Below are 21,560 nucleotides of genomic sequence, written 5' to 3' on the forward strand. Positions count from 1 at the left end.
CAAGGTCAATTTATATGGCGTTATCAGTTTGGCACTTATGCCAACTGAATCACAAAACGTTTACATATTGGCAATAAAAGAATTGCAATCGCAGTACTTCTACTGCAGAAATCGTATTAATGTACTTTTCTTATCCAACAGTAAGACAGACTGTATTTTAGACATGCAGTTTTACAAACTATACTTACGGGAGGCAATGATAAGAAAAAGATTAACAACATTTACAGTCAGTCACATCAGAATACTTTTGTGCATATTTTCAGAGGCATCTATATTTATGATAACCTATAATATTGAAAATCTTGATAAAACACAAGCTACAGAAGAATAAAAATTATTTTAAAATAACAATGCTATATTTTCCCGTTCACAGGGGTGACAGGCAGGTGATACAGCTGAAAACCCACGCACCATTTGTTCTCTTTCGGGCTGCTGAAGTGCCTCCACTAAACGCACACTGCACACAATTCCCTATTTTGAAATCACCAATTACCAATAAGCTGTCATTAACCAACTTCATTGTATTGCTTCAATGTTCATTTTTTAGTACTTTTCACTTACATGGGTTTACTGACTTCAAAGATCTACATGGACATCCATTTAAAAGCAGGGTTATATGGAAGCACCTGCTTATGCAACTCAAAAAATACTGTTAATGCTGACAGCTGTCGAGCTGAAAGCAGCTAGTGCTGATTTTTAGAAATTACATCAGTGTGGTTTTCAACTTAGTGTTACATGTAAAAAAACTTACAATTCAACACCAGGTTACGAAGGAGACACTGCAAAAGCTTATCTTGTGTTCAGAATTGAAAACAATTCACTACTTTGACCGCAGCAAATGTAAGGGGACAGGAAACAGGCCAGCTGTGCTTTAACACTGTCAGTGTTTTTAGTTCCTGATGTGCACCTTGACTCGAGCTGCCGCTGGCCCTGCATTCCCAGACACGAGTGACCTGCTCAGCGCATCCTGAAGTGCCACTGACTCTCACATGAGACAGCAGAAATTTGGCTGTCCTTCCCAAGCCTCCCACAGCTGCTCACTAAAATGTGCTTTGTGAAACCGGCAGGAAAGTGCTCTGCAGCCAACCAGAAACACCCGAAGTCCATCTTACTTTCCCAAAATACCAGCTTGCTCTTTTGTGCTTTAACATTTGTTACCACATTACTGCACACACACAGCATCTATTGGAAACTCCTATACTTATGTTGGCAAGAAAAGGAAGGAGCTGCCTTCAAAGGACTTTATATGATATGGCAAAACAAATGTGTCAACATAGATGACTGGGGAAAACCCATTATCCTGTTAACCTTTACAAACCCAAAATACAAAAATTCACTTTTCACTGGAGCTTCAAAACCTTACAAATAATTTTTAAAAAAGCACAACTCTTTTGCAATGCTGTCCCATTTAAAAATATAAGCCCAGAAGAGTATCTGTCAAATGGAGGCATCTGCATCAAAATTGATTCTATGTACATCAGACAGGTCAATGGCTACTCATTGTACATTAGTGGTTTACTGTTATAAACAACTATTCAATCATCAGTCTGGAATGACTGTGGTTTGTCTCCAATCCAATCCCCTACATTCCCCTTACTGATTTCAGGGCTGTGACCAACTTTTCAAGTAGTTCAGTATGGTAAGTTCATCCCCAAAATTTACTGAAATATTGTATTCATATATTAATATATATATTAACTATACCTTTTACTTTTTTATAAAGTGTTAATATTAAGACACATTTTCTCCCCCTTTGCCACATAATGGTAATACAGTCAGAACAAGCAAAGTTAAATTATTCTCATTTAAACAAGCATGATCCAGACTAAAATATCTCTACCAGGAAATTCATGACTAAAGCATGCTCATAATCCTTTTCACAACCTCATGATCTTTTCCATGTGACTGTCTCATACAATACTGCTAATACATTACTTGGAAACTTTAGTCATGCATCTCTAATTGTGGTGTTTAGCTTTGAATGGTACCTTTTCTCCATGGCCTAGTGGTTAAAATAGTTTGTAACCTATGACTCTGCTTCACTGCCGAAAAACAAGAGCTGAGCTGTGTCAGACCAGTTTCAAAATCAATTACCTGTCTGTTTTCAGTTAAAACAGTAATAACCCTAGCACACTATTTTTGATCCTGTATTTATAATATTCTGTATCTTCCATTGCACATCTGTTACAGAAAAGAGACTTAAAAAACAAATGTACCCATAATAAAAAGTTTCCGAAAGAACAACCAGAAAGAATGAATTCTTTCTTTTTAAACAAGCTTCATTATTCTCTAGGCTACTGTAAATAGCTGTCATGTTTAACCTGTCAGACAGTTTTCATATGTGTATAATACTGGAAGGCTAAAGTCCAAGTTCTGTACACTTCAGTGGCACAAAATTGTATATAGCTGATCTCACTATAGGAACATTAAGACTCTCAAATCCCCTCAAGAGAATATGCAAGGGCAGCCTGAGGACAAGGCTACACCAAAGTTGAAAAAGATTCTGCCTATTACTGCTGCCAGCCTTTGCCCAATTCTGTTCACTCCTTTGATTCCCTGCTGCCTCCCCAGCTCCCCTCCACAGCTCCTGAAGGGCAGGAACGTGATCCCAAGGAGACAAGAGCTCCAAGCTGTGGGTGGGTAAGAAATTACAGCACCCGTAAAGGGCACGGCTGAAATAACAGCACCCACTGCACTTCCCTGAGCTGCAACAAGAACAAGCAAAGTCCTATCTGACGCCTCAGACAGCAGGACAAGCCCACCACAAGGCAAGCTCCAAAATTAGAACAAGCACGTGTGCAGGGGCAAAGATGAAGTGTGTCCCACCAGAGGGCATTTCAGAAAGGCCCAAGATGCTGCCCAGGACAGCCCATCCCCTCCCCACACTGCAGTGCAAGAGACCATTTGCAGCAAATGGAGAAGTGATTGAACATCCGCACCCACAGAGGCTTCAGCTGAAAGCACCCGGGCAGTGCACAAGCACAGCTGCCTTCTCTGCACATCTCTGCAAACCGTCTGCCTAGGGTGCTTCAGCTACTTAAGCAAAGGAACCGGTGATCAGAGTTGGGTTTGTTTCTTTTTAAAATCTTTTTTTTTCAGTAAATTTCCCCTGGATTTCTGAAATTTATCCACAGTGCTATTACAACTGTTCTTCTTATATAGCACTTTATGCCTTAAAGCCTGGAATACGAACATGATTTGTGGGCACATTTTTGTTAATTTATCACCAACTATTTCACTGAGACTAGAAAACTAGTTCAAACGTTAGGCTTTACTTAAAACAACAAACTTGGATTCAAATAATGTGGTCATAAAAAATTCAAACTCAAATGAAAGCCACATCTGTTATTCCAGCATTTGCAGCCCACGTAGCACAGCATTTTTTCAGAGTACAATGCTGACCAGAATATTTTAAGTGCCCAACTTTCTTCCCCCTAACCTTTCTTCTTGCTACTCCCAACAGTTTTAATAACCTGAAATATTTGTAATATAAATGTACTGATTTCTTCCCTTCCCACGCTCCTTCCCAAGTAATTTCAGTTTCACTTCTTTGTTGTTCAACTTTCTTATCCTTGTTCTCTCTGAAGAACCTTCTGCTCATCCATGAAAAACATCTTTGACTCCTCCAAGTTAACTCCTCTCAGCATGAATGCCACAGAGAGTAAAGTGCCTTAGCAAGATTTCACAGGCAGCTACAAGTTCCACACCAAGCACATGCTGCAGCTAAGGCAAGAGAGAGCTCAGAGACACAGGAGATGCTAAAAATAAGGACAAAGCAATATTCTTACCAAGCTAAGGCATTCTCACTGTGAGGCAGTGCAAGTTCAGCACTTGTGTAATTCAATTCTATTAAGAACTTCTCATAGTAACAGCTCTATGAGAAGTGGCCATTTCTTAAAAAAATATTTCTTAAATAATTATTGACTACACAAAGACAGTTTTTCTTACAAGTCCTAGAAATTTAACTTCTTTTCTGTATTGCAGGTATTTGCTCCAATGTACATGCAGGAAAGTTGTATGCCGCTTCCCCACCACCCTGAACTGTGCAATACTTCATACAAATATCTGAAGAAATAAACGCCAGAATCTGAAAATCAAAATGAACCCACTCTACATTTTTTAAATTTCACGTTTTTAACAAAAACTAGAACACAAAATTCTATTAATCTAGCACACATTTTTAAGGTTAAATATATTTTTAAAAAATAACATGAAATTAATATATTGTTGTTACTAAAAGACATTTTACAAAACCCATAAACCCGTTTTAACTAAATAATAACCTATTTTATCAGTCCTAAGCAGACCTTAGCCTCTGCTAATCGAAACAGGAGAACATGCTACAGATCAATAAAGTTAAAATTAACCATTTCCAACTTTAGTTCTCACCCATCTCCTGTATTTTCTTCCGTCTTCAATTTCAGTGAAACAGGTTTGTGGATTTCAGTAAAACTCATTCATTTGAAAACCTATGGCCCAGTAGGAGGGGCACTTGGTAAGAACAGACCATTAACTAATTGATCCAAGCCCTATTTGCTAAGTTAATACCAGATAAGACTTAAAGAGTACAGAAGGCATTTATGCATAACTGAACACACCATGAATACTTCCTAAAAATCTGAACTGTGAAATATTTGAAAAGCATAATAAAATGATCTTGAACTAATACAGTAGCAATCTACCAGCTCAATTATCCAGAAAGGAGCATTTATTCTGAACATAAAAAAACTGCACAGCCTTTTTCAAAGGGTCAGTTATTTATAAGAAATTGCTGAATTCAGGATCCTTCTCAGAGCTCAAAAGAACAGAAAAACTTCAGAATACTTGAAGTTCTGTAAGTTCTGCTCACCAAGAATTAATTTGCAGTCTTTCATATATAAGTTGGATGTAGTCCTAGAAACACCTATTAATGCACATGAATTTATAGCAGAGCTAATTTGCTTTTGTGCCAATATTCTGTATTGGCTATACTGTTCAATTAGATCCTATTAAGATACCAACCAGTGCTTGTAAGATTGAAATGCTTGAAAAGATGAACCAGTTACAACTGCATTTTAATGTTTAATTTTTCTTTTGAAAGTAAGCAAATTGTTCTGGTTAGAACCAAGCATTTTAAGCTGGTGTTGCACTTAAAGCAGCAGTGCTGCCCTCCCCCACTGCTTCACTCTCTTGCTCCCATTCCCACCAAACCATTTTTGGATACCAGCACATTTGTTTGCTGATCTGTTGTTCACTGTGCAGCTGTACAACTAGATTCTGCTGAAAAACAGCCTAGAAAAAGAAAAAAAAAAGATTATTTTCATGACAGATTACTTTTCCTATCTGGCTCACCACTCAGCTGCACAAACACCACAGTCCACACAAAAAAAGAGCCACCCAGCTTGAGGGGGGAACACCAGTTACTGATCTGGTTGATCTGCAGTCGAAGAGAACATTTTGATAGAGCACAAATAAAACAACTGGCCACCTCACAATGCACTCAAATAACACTAAAACGTATTTCCTATCAAAAGCCATTTTAGAATAATTTCTCCAACTTTCCCCTCAAAAACAGAATAAAACAATATTTCTAATAAAGTGTTAAAAACCAGTTGCAGTACTTCTATTGTTCTTATAACTTACTTAATATTATTGGTGTAATAATATTACACCACTATAACTATTTCATCCCTGCACTACATTGTAGTACTTGTGGTATGTTAGAAGGCATTAAAGGCATTTCTTTGATGAGTGTTTAATATACTGACATCAATAGGTAATCAATCAACGAAACTACTCTGTCCATTAGGGTACAATCCAAAAAGAAATTATGCATGCCTACTGCTAAACCAATGACTTCTCTCACTTGAAAAAACCAGAAAACTAAATTTAGAAAAGCTGTCAATTATGGAAGTCCACTTAAATACAAGACTAAAGCATACTTCTCTTACATGTGCTATGACAAATTACTGCTCGATTGTTAAGGCCATTTCTAGAACGAAGAGGTTTCAAATTATATACTATTGAATCAAATCTGTATTTTTAAATAAGAGATTTAGTTAATGAACCAACACCACAGACTTTTATAAGGTGCTCTGCCAACATGCCACTCAAATTCTACTTAGCAAACTTACTCAGTCAAGAAAACAAACCAGGAGAACGACTCTCAGACAGCAGGCAGCTACTGGAACCAGTGACATCTTGAATTAGTGAGCTCCCAAACATGTCTTTGTTCAGTAATTGTGGGAGACAAAGGAATTTGTGAAGACGTCTTGGCAGATTCAGAAGTAACACTTAACCAGTCTGACACAGAACATAAAATAGCTGTGCATATTTCAACAGGCAAATCCACCAAGAAAATGCCCAGCTGAACCAGTTAGTGTCATTTTCACCACATTCCAGGTGAGATCTCAACAGAACTCATTCCATTTCCCAGCCATCATTTATTTTAACCAAGAAGATTCTGAAAGATCTACCTGGCCACTCATTACAGGTTTGTGTGGTGATGGAGGCAACCGTTCAAACTATCACAAATGGCTTCAAAACTCACTCACCACAAACTATAAACCTTTCTTAGCAAGGTATTAACTCGGAAGGGACACAAGTTTAAGGTGAAATAATGAAATTTCAGTATTTAATATTACTCTTATTATAAAATGTAGTACCCACTATTACTCTTAGTGCAAGATTAGAGACAGAAGAGGGGAAAGGAAGCACCGTATTACTGGTAATATGTGAGGCAGAAATGTTAAGGGTCTGGCATTGCTTATTGTCAAGGGAAGTCAAACTGATGCAAACTGTAACTGCATGTCCAGAATAAAAACTGCAGAGCACGTGAGGCATCGTTTTGGTATTTCACTATTATTCAATCACTGCTTGATTGAATACAAGGAATTCCTGTACGACACATTTCATAGGATATGGACAAAATTCAGCAAAAAAGTGGGGTTTTCCCATTGTTGATACACATTCCTTCTACGTGTAGAACAATGTACTCCTCTAGGTGTTTCACTTTGAGAATCTTTCGTTTATAAAACATAATTAATCCTTTGTTTTTGCTGATTTACTGTTAACTATTAAGCTACAAATAGGGAAAATTCTAGTAAATTAGTATATATTTATAGAACCTCTCAGGATTTTCCACAAATAAGTAGCAATTTGCCTTTTTCAACTTTATTCCTTTTTTAAGAACTCAACAACAGTACAAGACAAGGCAAAATATTGTCCTCAAAGACTGGGAAAGTATTTTACATCACTCAGCATAACTATTTATTGCAATTAATTTGAATCACAAAGCTTGATACAAGGGAAACAATAACAGTTTGCTATACTTGCTGCACTGTTATTAAAGCACCTCATCTTCATCAGTTCTTTTAGGAGTCAGCATTAAAGCCTCACATTCCTCTCCCTATTACTGAACATAAGAGAGTTAGCAAAAGCCAGCATAAGAATTTTTGCCTAGAGCAACCAAAAATGAACTTCTGGGACTCTGCAAAACACAGATGCATAAATTTAGACTACACATTTTACAAAACTCAAATCTCTTATCTGAAGTACAAAGACAGCAACTCAGTGAAAGAATAACTAGTTATGGGCCTACAACAACGAAAAGCAAAATCTTGTATATACATCCTGCTGCAGCTACTGTGTATTTATTTACTGAATGTATGGTCTGGGAACAAGTGGACCCTATTAATATAATGCAATGCCTCTGCTGGACAATTGCCTCAAAGCACAGTTCAGAACAGTAAGGATGGAAATCTATCCTGTTTATGCATTGTAGCAGAGATCAAATAAACAGGAATATTTTATATTTAGCATAAAAACTTAGCATTGCAAGGTGACCACATTATTTGGGCTGCAGCCAAGTAGCATTTCTTAAGTTTTCATGTATGCCAGAACAATTTGAAATCGTACTTTTAGCCTGAGATACTGTCTTCTACAGATGGATGTTCAGGACAGCACAAAGAAATGCTTCTATATCCTGCACACAGCACCAGACAATATGTGTGGCCTATATGGTACCATTTGCATTTCACAAAATGGGAGTGCTTATCAGGGTGGGGGAGCCCTGGTGGAAAGAGGCCTTCCTTGACAGGAATGGTTACAGAAATTGCACACAGCCCTGAGAAGTAAAATAATCCTCCTCTGAAACACAGAGTGCCATCTTCCACTTGACACTGAAGCAGCTTTTCTGGACTGCTCTGTACAAGATGTGAATGAAGCAGGACTGAAGCAGCCCTGGCTCACTGCTCCCACCTGTAGGAACACTCACGTGGGGCACCACTAGTTATTTTGCAAGAGGAACTGAACTCAGCTGCCAGCTGTAGAAATGACAAATGGCTATCATGAACAATGCTAGATGGAATTTAGTGTTACTCAATCCTATTTAAAATGTAAATCAATATTAACAAAGATACTGCTAAAAAAAATTATTAAAAAAAAAAAAAAAATTCCACAAGAATCATCATGTTGAACAATGTCTACTGAAAGAGACTACCTTGAAGATTACATATATTTTTCCTTTGTTTTTCTTTGATGCTCCAATCTCAGTATGACTGCATGCTATTATCAGCAATTAACTTGGTTTTTAAACCGATCTAGCTATTGATAGATATCAAATCACCAGCTGTAAATAATTTATCATTTACGGTTATCTTTGAGAATTCAAGGGGTTTTTTTTGTCCTTTAATAATCACCACCCTCAAGAGCTTTTTATGAAAGTGGTGCAAGTCAGGTAATCTAGAGATCTGCATCTTTATACATAAATTGTATGACAACACCTGTCGGGAATTCATGTTGGATTATAGTGGTCTTTACTAGGAGCTGCAATTGGTAACTATTTCTAAAGCATTTATAACCTACATGCAGAAACACTGCAGAAAGCCTCTGTTTACTGTACTTACAATTTCATGCAAATTTAGCATAAAACTTTTTTCATACATTCTTAACCTGAAGAGCATTTTATCTTATCTAACCAACCACGATGTAGATTGATGACTTTCAGACACGATCAGTTATACATCAACTTCCAGTATTACAAAGACTTTCTCCCAAATCCAGATCGGTTTAGCTACCTCAGTGACTTCAGAACTGTCTTTATCACTTAAGATATTATTCAGACTTATTCACATTTATTCAGAACTGTGCTTATCACTTAAGCACCAAATTGAATGCTTATACCATTTTCTGTACCTATTAGGAGTCCAAAAACTCACTCTCTCTCCAAAGTTTTAAGTCTTCTGTTAATATTCCACATTTTGTATAGACATGCCACTTTGTTTAATGCTGACTTGTGACTGTCAACACAGAACAAAAAGAGGGGCAGGTTTCTCTCAGACTTCATGAGGCTACAGAGAAGGTGACAGCCAGATGAGAATGAAGCTCCTGGGTCAGAGAGAAAGGACAACAGCTGAGTCACTCCTCCTCTGCAGCAATGGAAAAAGCAGCCAGGAAATGGAAAGAGAAGATGAGGCAGCACAATGTGATAGGAGAACATTTCCAATCCAGTGAATCATGTCCCCCAGCATGGGTACAACACCCTACATGTAATTCCAACATGCCCTTCTTCTCAGAAGCTTTTTGAGACTGACATCAGAAAACCATCATCTTCCAAGTCTTTTATACTGCTTTCCAGCTGAGTATTAAAACCTGTACAGACTTTGCACTATCACAAGAGGTAACAAAACTGACTTCAAACAACTATTTTTTAACTTCTTTACTCCTTGGATTTTAATTACATCCAAAAAGCCTGGAGCTATGGCACGGATTCAGCAGCACTAAAATACTGTGAACAGGGGGACTGGTGCAGCACATACCTTTCTCTCCTTTAGGAGGTTACACTGTGGCAGGACATGGTTTCCAGCATTTCAATCAGTTTTTGAAATTTAGAAAAAAAGGGTTTTATTAGCTTTGCCTGATTGGAACGGGTCTCTTTACCAGACCGTATTAGGTGTATTTCAAGTAATACCTCAGCTGTAATTAAAGAATGATGTAAGTGCAATCTTAATTGTTTCTGCATTAAGTGTTACTTCAGGCCTTTATCAGCAAGGCAAAATTACTAGTTTCATTTAAGGTAACTTCAGTAGCCCACCCCCAAAGATAATATTTTTCAGATGATAAAATTGTTTTAAATAATTGCTACCTAAATCAAGCTGGCCTCCCACAGTAAACCAGGAAGTTATACAGATTTTCTTCACATTATAATAGAAATTGCTTCCCGAAAGGCATAAATTCTCAGTATTCACAGAACTCACCCTGCACCTAAAGCTCAATCCTGTGAAAAGCATACCTGCCCAAGGAATAGAACTGCCATTAAACTTTTATTCTTTGAAACATCTCCTGACTTTTTAAAATGTGTTACAAAAAGTCAATATACATTTGACAATTCTGGAAACATCCTAAAAACCAATATGCTATGAAATACCAAGTGTTCTGATATGGTTGATCATCAAACTGAGAAGAAAATGGAATGAAGTTTTTCTCATTCTGGTATAATTTTCATTGCTGACACATGCAGTTGTGTCTGTCCATCCCTCCTACTGTCCAAGAGTTTGTACAGATGCCACCATCCTTCCACTAAATTTCACTACAGTAAAGAACCGAATTGTAACTTACAGGAAAATTTCCATCGAGTTTGGCTTTTAAGTAATGTGTAATTTTAATCAGCAATTCCATCTGATGAAAACACATAAATGTTCTCAATTTGATTTACTTTACCACTGATTTATCAAGTGCCCATCATACATTCAAAACAAAACTTCCACTTCTGTAAAAACTGTGACAGAGACAGGAATAAGTCTTTACAATAGGCGGTCGTGATCAAACGACATTGAAACTGGACAGCCAAGGCAAACAAGTCCAAAGACACTTCCTTTAGGACTATATACAAGCTTGAAGTCCGTGTGATGTGAGCACTACTTAAAAAGTCTCTTCACAGCTGAATCAGCCACTGCTTTGCAGAAAACATATTATGAATAGAAAGAGTCAATTACAGTCACTTGATTTATTGAGGACCAGGAAGGAAACCTATGCCATGTTGGATGTATTAATTTTGTCATATATATATATATATACACAATATCTATTATCTATCTATCTATATCTCACTTGTGCAAGTCAAAGTAATTATGGTCAGCATCTGCTTTTTCATGTCAAGTAAACTTTCTAGAAGTCTGAATTACCCTGATGATCCAATTTCATAAATTCTTCTCTTGCAATGGGAAAAACATCCATTAAGACAAAGCCCGTGAGCACATTTGAATAACTTTAAACCACAACTCTGCTGTAATTTCAGGTTTTATGACCTACTGGATATATGCTACAAACTTAATACCTGGGTCTTATGTACGCCAACCTGGAAAGCACAAGGGCCTACACAAATATTAACTGAAACAAAGCTCATTGCTTTGGAAAATTTCTTCTTTATGTAGCCAGAATCTCGTCATATTGCCTATGGCAGACAGGAAACAGGGTATAACCTCTTCACCCACCCATGGATACTAACATAATGCCCATATGGAACTGCCACCATTAATCTCATCAAACACACACTCCACAGTCTGTCTGTCTGTCTATCTAGGCCTATTCTCCTTCAGAAAGAGATTGCATGGCTGCATACTTTTTTCTCTAAAGCATTAGTTAAAAGCAGTTTAAAATAAAAATGCTGCAGGACACCACCACTAATTCTACTTTAACCATTAATTTAGCACAAGAATTTAGCTGGTAAAGTATAGTGACACTGCTCAATGTTCTTGGGGACCACAGAGCTTTTTCCAGTCATTGTCTTACACAACCATGCCAGACTATTAGCCTACAGAGTAACCATTAGTCTCTCACTTTGGTGTTGCAGAGAGCGCCTCAGCCCAAATTCTTAATTCCCTGCACATCTGAAGCAAAGCACGTTACTCAGTGAAGGAAATCAGAGTGCATTCTCTGTTAAAGCTGAATTAAAGGAATTCCACATAATACCTTTTTAATATAGGAATTTTTCTATTTTAATGTCACTGTGTCAGTTACTACTACCCAAAGGGATACAAGAACATACCCGCTGGAACATTCCAGGAATTACTTTTGTTAACTAGATGACAACTGCTTCCGCTCGTCTGAAAACTACCCAGGTCCTCCAGTGTGCATTTCTCAGTTCTTTATCAGGCTCGAGGTTATCACAGGTTCCCTTGGTGTTACGGTACAAGATCCTACCTTAATAAAAAAAAACACATTATGATTGCTACTTACAGACATACAGTGTTAGGAGTGCTAGAAACCAGAAGTATTTCTACTCAGGCAACTTTTGCTCAGAGAGTTTTAACAGCTAGCAGGCATGAACACTTCTACAGAGTGGCCCAAAAACGACAAAGATAGCTGGAGATTTTAAAGAGCAATTTTATTCCGCAGTTTGAACGTTAAGTATGTATTTCCAAAGGATGCGGCATAAGCAGCAGAGATGGCTGAGGACAGGAAATCAGTTTTTCACTCATCATTTCTGTATCAGTACAGTACAGCGACAAAGCCTCCCGACCCTTCCGCCCTTACCCTTGGTTAAGGTTACACGCAAGTTACAGCCCGAGTGATTTTTCCGCAGCTGTTAACGTTAAATCCCAACCGTAAGCCCTGCAAGATTTAATGGCGTGGCTCGTTCATCATCCACCGCCCCGGCACTGCCCCCAAACACCGCCAAGTCCCGCGGGGGGCCCTGGCGGACCCCGCACGCCCCGCAGCGCCCACGCCGGGCGGGCAGGGCCGGCAGCTTCCACCCGCACCCGCGGCCTCCACGTGGCCGCACCGAGAGCGAGCGAGCGAGCTCGGCAGGGCCGGGGCGCGCCCAAAGCCGCACTCCCGGCAGGAAGGCTGCCAGAGGGAACTGGGAGAGCGGGCACCGGGCACCTCCGTGCGGCTCGAACCCGCCGGGCCACGGGGGCCCGCCGCGCCCCACGACCCCCGCCGCCCCCCCTTTCTGTCTCCGCCCGAGCGGCCCCAGGCAGCCGCAGCCCCGCCGCCAAGTCCCGGGCCCCCCGTTCCGGGCGCGGGGGCGGGGAGGATTTACCTGCCGCATGGTCGCCTCGCGAGCAGAGGAAGAAAGGGGGTGGGGGGACGCGCCAGGGCCGCGGCGGCGCCTCGTGCTCCGCCGCCTGAGGGGAGCCCGGGCCCCCCCCGCCCGCCGCCCCCGGCCCCCCGCGCCCACCCCGCGGCCTCGCGCCCCGCCGCCACGTGATGAGGCGGCCGCGCCGCCGCGCGCCCCTCTCGCCGCTCCGCATCGCGGGCGCGCCGCCGTCCGCTCCCGCTCCGCTCCCGCCGCTCGCTCCCCGCTGCGGCTCCTCGCCCGCACCGCCGCACCCCCCCCCGCCCCGGCGCGGCCCGGGCCGGCCGCCACCCGCTCCGCGGCGCCGGGCGGCTGTGGGGGAGGGCATGTAAACAAATGGGGTTTTATAGCTACCTCACTCGAGTGCCGTGTGCATCTCCCTCTCCGCTCGGTACCAAACCGCCGCGGCGCCTCCTCCTCCTCCTCCTCCCGCCGCTCCGCCGGCGCTATTCACAGACCCGGCTACGCCGCGCTCGCCCTGCACACGCGGCCCCGCAGCCCGCGCTGCCCAATGCGCAGCCATTTCCTCCAGCGCTACGAAAGTGGCGTAGCGGCCCTGCCCGCCCGCCCGCCCCTCGCTGCGGCGGCTCCGCGCACGGCCCGGCCGTGGCCGCGGGGCCCGGGCAGCGCCGGAGGGAGCCCCGCGGGCCCGGGGCAGCGCGGCCGCCGGGCCTGTCCCGGCCGAGGGAGCCCGGGCCGGGCGGCTCGGGGGGAGCCGGGCCCGCGGCGGAGCTGCCGCCTCTGCAGCCGCCCGGGGACAGGGTCCGTCGGCGACAACGGGGCTTTTCGTACCTTCCTATCGAGGTACCTTTCGAGGCCGAGGTGGGCACTGAGCCCCGTTTATTTACTCCAGAAACTCCTGGCAGGCTCGCTCGTGCCACCAAAGCCTGTTCGGGCGATAAACGTCTCCCCGTGCCGAGGTGGAGCCCCTCGTCACCGACACGCTTCATTCCTAGACAACAACTACAGAGCTAAATAAAGCCCCCGAAGCAAACCTTCGGTAAATCAAAACCCTCGCTAGCTCAACGCCGAGGATTAGGGGGCATTTTGGTTTATAACGTAAGACCTACAATATAGTGGAGTCTTTCACAACAAATCTCACTTTAAAATGACCGGCATGTTTTGTAATGGTTATTTATAGAAAGCGTGTTCAAAGGCTGAAGCGCAGTTATAGGAACGTTTGAGATAAGTTTTAGGCTGTTTCATTTTTCCCTTGGGGAAATTTGCATACAATTTTCAGGACGTTTTCCTCCAAAAATAACTAGTGTTTCCATTGCGGGCTTCCATCTAGAAGGCGGCTGCTATGTATTTAGGACATGTATCTAGAATGTATCTAGAAGCAAGACGACCTTCCCTCTATTTGTTAAGGACGTACACATTTTTGGTTTAGATTCTTACATTACTGTATTGAACTAATTATTTCTAAAAATGTTCCTCTGTTAAACTGAATGATTCACACCAGCACTACCTTAAGTCTGCCCTGGCAGAGCCAGAGTCCTTTCCTATCCTGTCCTAGTCTTGTCTGAAGCCCAGGGCATATCTCATGGATATCCACCCCAAAAGCCTCCCAAAGTCACACGATTTTTTGCTTGGTGACACGTAAAGGATTACTTCTGTTTGTTTAGCAACCCAAAGAAAGTTGTTACCTGTAAGAGTCCAAAAACCACATAAGCATTAAACCGAAGTCATAGTGCAAGAGGAAACCAGAGTAAACTTTTCTAGATATGATAAATATTCATTCTAATGCAGGTACTGTAGCAAACAGACATGTAGACATCTCAAATTTCCTAAAACCACATCAGCTGTGTGCATTACACTACACCAATTTTTTGGTACGTGATGATGAATCTTTCCTGAACTTTTCCTATTATTCTGTTATTTACCCATGAGGTTTGTGTCTTCGTGATAGAATTTATAATTTAATATCTCCTCCAACATATTCTTCTCTCTTTAGTATTAATTTTAGTGGAAAAAAAAAATAATCCCTCCCTCTTATTTTTTTTGGCTGTATGTCTTACCAAATCCATCACTAGAATACAAACCATACTAGTCCAAAGTCAGTAGCTCACATCATGTTTTAGGGACTTTTATAAAGTGATTATGAGGTAGTATACCAAACTGTTGCACCAGATCATTTTGTATGCTGATTTGAATATTTTTTACCTTGAAGCAGGTCCCTTATCTCTCAAATTTTAGCACAGCGAATAAAATACAGATCTGATTGTGACATTGGTAATTAGACATTTATCACAATCCCACTGTTGGACACTAGACATGACTGATTTGTATTGCTGTTTGATCTAGAAATAGATCCACTGAGTGGAAAAAAAAATTTAAAAATAAGTTTTCTTCTTCCACCAGAATTTTTTCAGAGGGAATTGCATTCAGTAATAAATAGAGTATATGGGGTTTGTCGGCTTTTTTGAGCAAAATTCAAGTAATGCAAAATCTCCTTAAAAACAACAACAACAGCAACAACAACAACAACAACAACAAAAATCAAGAACTTTAATGAAATGAAATGCTGATGCTACACAGCGACTTTCCAGAAACACACCCAGCCAAGGTGTACCAATAAATAGATCTCTGTTAGTGGCTTCTCCTCCCCTCCGGCTGTTACCCACTCTAACATGTATCTGTTAATTTTAAGGCCAGAAGGGACCATTAGCAGCCCTGCCAGCACTCTGCTAACATTTCCTGCTAGCAAATGAGTCTCATTTGTAGTTTGAGTTAGGTTAGAACCTTCCCAGTCAGTCTGCTCATGGCTTTTTCCTGATACACTGAAAGGCCTGCTTGTATCTAGAATATTTTCCCTGTAGTTGTACATTGTATCTTGCATTTAGGCTTCTTCTCGGTGGTTTTAACCATACATTTTAGTGCAAGGACTACACATCAGTATTTGAGGAAAAGAAAGTAGGACTTTCTATAACATAGGTTCAGAGACCAGAACCAAAAAATTATTAGATCAGGCATTTACCATGAAAAGGAGCTGAGGAGTGTGTTTTGCTGTGAAGCCTGTGGAGCAACTTTCTGTGCTGCAGGGAAGCTGGAACAGCAGAGCAGGGCAGCCAGCGCTGCAAGAGTGCTGAGAGCTTGGGAAAACACAAATGTATGCAACAAACCCAGACTGACTTTTCAAGCTTCAAAAAGAATATGTTACCATACTTCTGGAACAGAACTGGTTTGGGGGTTTTTTTTCCCCTCTTCTCTCACAGGACACTTCCTTGCTGAGTAGCACTGCAGAGCACACACTCATATTTTGGGCTGAGGAAGGGAATATGTATGTATTAAAATATCTATATCTATATACAGATCTCACACATTGATTTCCTGTCCCCCCCTTGCAACAACCCAATTGCAGGTGAGGGGGTAGAAGGTTGACTTGTATGTATATACAAAAGAAGTAGTTTGTTTAGACAAATTATTAAAAAAAAAAAAAACAACAAACCCAAAAAACCCCCCAAAACCCAAAGCTACTCAGTTAGTAATTCTGCACACAGATTTAGTTCTTATATCTTTATAGTGCCTCTGACTGTAAACAGAAGGGTTTTGTGAATATTCCTTGGAGAACTGTAACACTAATGCTGAAAAATATTTTAACTGGGACAAATTAATTTAGAAAGCTGGTTGTTAAAGGTGTACACAAATTTTGTTATATAAGTGGGAGAAAAGTGTCATTACTTGTTGCCAAAATGAAGTTTTGTACCCCTCCGGCTAATTCAGCTTTTTTTCCTTGAAGAGCCCAACATAATTTTCTTACTTTTGAAATATTGGTGTCTCATGAAAAAGCCAAGGAAGTGCCTTGAAACATCAACTTCCTCCTTTTATTTTAACTCATCTTGTCCAAGATTTAATCAGAATTTAAGGCGGTTTGAATGCTGACAATACCTGGGTTTGTGGCACTTGTTACACACGTATTTTCTTTCCTGTTCTTCAAAACATTTTTTTTCTAGTTTCTGTCCCTGCCTTTCATTCATTTTGGAAGGCTGAAACAAACTCAGAAATGCCATTTCTGCTGTGGCAATGACCAACACGTATTGTTCAGTTTGCTAGAGAAATTCAGTGGCAGAATTAACTGTGGGGAGAGAATGGCTAACAGGACACAGCTGTTGTCAAGGCAGACTTGCCAAGCAGAAGGATTTTACCCAGTTCCTCAGGAGTGGAAGAGCTTTGCTACAGGAAACTTCCTCATAAGTACACTCACAAGATCTGTGAAGTGAAATACCAGGGAATCATACAGAAATCATAATTTCCTACCCAGTGTCTTAAATGTGGCCTGCTGACAGTTGTTTCTTCTGCTCTGAATTTACTAATGTGTTTTCTGTCTAACCATCTCTGGTTATGTTGTACAGATTTACTTGTACTTTCACTGCTTACCAGATTGAGCTGTGCTCATCCCCAGACACTGAGATTGGTGCTGAAGCAGCAGAGACTTTGCTGATGGCAAGGACAGAAGGGAAGTGTTTAAGCATCAGGGGGAACTTAAACAAGCAGGTAGTGATTCTGGGATTAAAGCTTGTGCTTGGAAATAGGAAGTGACATCCTCTGGGGGATTTCACTGCCTCAGGACTACTTGGTTTGTTTGCAGTGAATTTAAAGCCCGAGTTTATTTAACTCCATGGCCATATATATAAAAATGGTACTTTTAGTAGAGACTGTATATGCTTTTCTTTCACCTTCCTGCCAAACTGGGTGCTCTCCCTTAAGCCTTCACTTGGCAGGTTTCTTTAATTAGCTCTAATTGGTTTCAACTGTGTGAATTCCAATGGTAAATCAAAGTAGATCTGGCTAGTTTTGCATGAACCAGGAAGTATAATTTGAAAGTTACTTTAGTTGTAAGATGGGGAAGAAAAGGAAAATCCATCTGAGCTTTTTTGTTTTGTTTCTAGAAACCATTCCTACCCTTCTTCTCTTACAACATGTAGATACCCCTCTGTTCAGACAGTATCTAAACATGTGTGAGCATTTGTGCAGGTTTTGAAGCAAAAGTATCAAAATCAGTGATACCATCTGCATAATTATAAATATGGTATCAGTGCAAGTACCGATGGGAAGTCAGTTCAAACAGAAATCTAGGAATTTTTTATTTATTATTTTTTAACATGCCCAAACAAGATACAGGTTTTAAAGGTCTTTGTTTTAGAAGTTTTTGAATTGGTCTCTTTGTGGGAAAGGGCTGGGCTTTTTTTGTTTTGTTTTTAAACAAGGGCTGACAATTTTAGAAAAAATATAAACCCTTCTTCATTGGCTCTAGACTTAAGGTTACATAAACATTAAAGGACATAAGCAGAAGGGTGTGATGCTGCAGCAGCAACTGAAGTCTTTGGTGCACTTGAAGGTTTGTCTGCAATTTGGGAAACAGCCAATATGACCTTTGGATAATTCTGCAAAGCTAGCAAACACTGGTATACTTATCCACAGGAAAACTTGCTGGCAAAATTGACTTTGTTAAATGACTCTCCCTTTGCTTTAAACATAACTGTCTAGTCCTCCTCTCTAAAGCAGTCATAAGCCCTTTCATCTGATCTGAGACAGGCTGGATTTGCTGGTTGCAGGTCTGGGATAAAATTCGACATGGAAGATATTATAAAGTGTGTCACAGCCTTCTTCCTCTCTTGCAGACTCAGGTTTATTTATTTTTCTCCCTTCCTGCCTGCCTGCTGAAAACACCTGTTTACTTGTGGCATCTTGTCTGTAGGCAGTGGTTGCAGGGAGATAACATCTTAACTCCGGAGGATGTGGTGGGTGGGAAAGGCCAGTCAGCTGCTTCCTGCAGCACGAGTGGGGTGAGATTGCAGAGCACAAAGAACCTCTGGTCATGTTCACACAAGACCTCTGTATCAATAAATATGGATATTATCTGTTGGAGCCAGGCAGGGTTCGAAAACATTAAACAAAGCTGTGCTAGCTGGATGGGTGGGGTAGAAATTCCTCTAAAGGCTTTCACTTATAAAAGCAAATGACTGATTCCAGAACTGACCCACCTGACCAAAGAGAAAATATTGGCTTTAATGTAATCTCTGTACATACTGAGGAATTTGTTTTACACCCTCTTTTCAAACAAAAGGGGAAAAAATTAATGAGTCTGGCCCTGACATTATTTGAAGAAATCAATGAGGAGCTTAAAATAAGAAAACAAAGGTCAGCATCTTTTTATTGTCACTCCCTGTCAAATTTTAACCACTAATTTGGTGAATTGGCATTTTTTATATATGACCTAGACTTAGCTGAGTAATGGAAGCATAGCTCTTCTAAAGCTAGATTTTAGTAGGCAGCTGGGGTGAAGTTCCCCATTTCTTTCACCTCTGTTACACATGGAAGTGGAAATGACAGATATTGAACTCCTGCAATTCTGCCATTATCAGCAGGAAGAATCAGGAAGCCAAGACATCCTTTAGCTGCTGCCTGTTTGGGGCACCTCGGGGCCACTGCTCATCTGTGAAATTTTGGCAGTGGAAAGGGAAGCCAATATGAGCTGGAATGAATGGGCAGGGATGTCATCATCCCCTCTTTAACAGAGGTCCAAAACCTCAGAGACACCTACAGAGAACACGGGGGACAAGAACATGCACTGGCAGGGAAAAGAAAGGTATTGTTTGCAGAAATAAAGCAAATTATGAAATGGGTGTTTGGTTTGCTTTTATTTGAATAAACTGTGCCAGTAACAAAATCTAAAGTCAAGAGAAAGGCTCTCAAAATCAAAATTATCAAAGGCTCGCCCGCAGTTTAGGGAAAGAATTAACTTAAGGTCAGCTGTGTTTATCCTTCCATGCCTGGTAATTTATAACTGGGAATTGAAGGGAACAGTAGGATGCTGGCCTTCAGGGCACTGTTAAAACTACACGGCCTTTGATTTGAAATGCTGGAATTCACCTGAAGTTTGATCATTTTCCCCTGTGATTTACGTTTGCAATTTTTACACCTGTATTTCATGATTCCTAGGGGAAATAAATGAAGAGACAGCAGGAAGAGTGTGAATGACATTAGGAAACACCCCAATTTCCAAACCTTTAAGTACAACCATTTGACAGTACTTTTAGGCGTTGCAGCTTTATTTTCCGCATTGCTGCCCCAAGATCCTTAGCACAGTTGGATGATAATTTTTGGTTTTAATGACGCAAGGAGTGTGAATTTAAGCATAAAGAGCTACGAAGAAGGGAGTAAACTTTAGCTGACACACAACAAGATGAATCATGGGGACACCTAAATATGGTCTAAATGACAAGAAATGTGAAAACCAGAGCTGAGTACCAGTGGAATTGCAGGGAGAGGCAGACCGTGGGGATGTTGCACAGTAGAACTGGGAAGAGAGCAAAGAAATGGGGAGGCCTGTTACATGACTATTTCTGATCTGCATGGCTTAGCAACCTCACTTGATACCTCCTTCTGTAAACCAGCTCTGAGAGCAAGTGCAGCAGCGGCAGAATAGACTCTCACAGCCATGAACACTTCCTGTTACTGCTTAGAAAGGAAGAGAAGTTTTGGAGCCTTTTCCCAAGCATGGGACTAAGGAGACTGCACATGACGGGGGGGATGTGTCATGTGTCCTTGCTGACCCATCAGGTGATGGATTTGCCATGTGTTAGACCACTGAGAGCTCTGAGGAGACTCAAGGGAGGCAATGCCAATAAGCAAACAGAGAGAAAATAAAGGATTGGGTTGGACTGCAATGATTGGGTTGGACTAGCTTTGCTGAGGTATCAGACTGACCACCATGGATACTTCATGCAAGAAAATGAACTCACAAGCTCAGGGAAAGAAAACCATTCAGACAAAATCAGTGCCAGTTTTGTCAACACTGAAATTGAAAAAAAAAAAAAGGAGTTACGTTTGAAAATTCTTGATTACACTCACACTGTTAGTGTCTTTCCACTCCTCTCAGATAACCTTGCCTTGTATTTCTTACCTCTCTCCTCATAAATGCAAATAAAAATCATTCCCATATACACAGGGGGTGAATTCTTAATGATCCTCTATAGTAGTTCTGATGAAATTATTGTGCACTTCTCCAAAAAAGCACAAGTGCATGTCTTTTCTTGGTTAAAGAGAGCATCCCAAGAATGTTCAAAATAAAATGTTGAACAGCAAATGCAGTTTGTTCTTTATAACAGATTTACATTATTGAGTGTATACCAAAATACACCACAAGTGTACAGTGGTGTAATTTGAGGCAAAAATTAATGGGAAAAACCCGCAAATACTACTGCCTTTTGGAAAGATAGGGGCAAAATTAAAGGAGTTGTGAGTGAACTGATAATTATTTTTTCATTTAATTGTGGTGCCATCTCTCAGCAACTATGTCTGCTCATGGAACTGAGCAGGTTCCAACGGGTGGCTTTCTTTAAACGTATGAAGAGTGTATCTCTATGATTTTTGAAGAGTTTTTCTCTCCTGCTGAGGTTTGCTAATTATTTCTCAGAAGAAAAAAACTACCCATGAAAGTGCTTCTCCCTGTTAATCCGTTAAAGTGAGTGTGTGGTGGCTCCCACTGAAAGCAGTC

At 40.9% G+C, this 21,560-nt stretch overlaps 1 protein-coding gene across 11 annotated transcripts in view; it reads right to left on the reverse strand.

The window, feature by feature from the left end:
• SLC39A10 (solute carrier family 39 member 10) overlaps window positions 1-21,560 on the reverse strand; it is a 53,642-nt gene that overhangs the window by 21,456 nt on the left and 10,626 nt on the right. Inside the window, exons 1-2 of one of the 11 annotated variants that reach the window (XM_040069278.2) lie at window positions 13,853-13,988; window positions 12,026-12,176 (exon numbers count right to left, since the gene is read on the reverse strand). The exons of 3 other annotated variants lie outside the window; for them this stretch is intronic. In XM_040069278.2, the coding sequence (XP_039925212.1) occupies window positions 12,026-12,037 (12 nt within the window). In that variant the 5' untranslated portion in view covers window positions 12,038-12,176; window positions 13,853-13,988. Of the gene's footprint in view, window positions 1-12,025; window positions 12,181-13,024; window positions 13,123-13,414; window positions 13,501-13,852; window positions 13,999-21,560 lie in introns of those variants that run through there. 7 more of the 11 variants (XM_040069277.2, XM_040069275.2, XM_040069276.2 and 4 more) reach the window with 7 other exon arrangements.

The sequence above is a fragment of the Hirundo rustica genome, chromosome 7, assembly GCF_015227805.2.
Source record: "Hirundo rustica isolate bHirRus1 chromosome 7, bHirRus1.pri.v3, whole genome shotgun sequence".
NCBI lineage: Eukaryota > Metazoa > Chordata > Aves > Passeriformes > Hirundinidae > Hirundo > Hirundo rustica.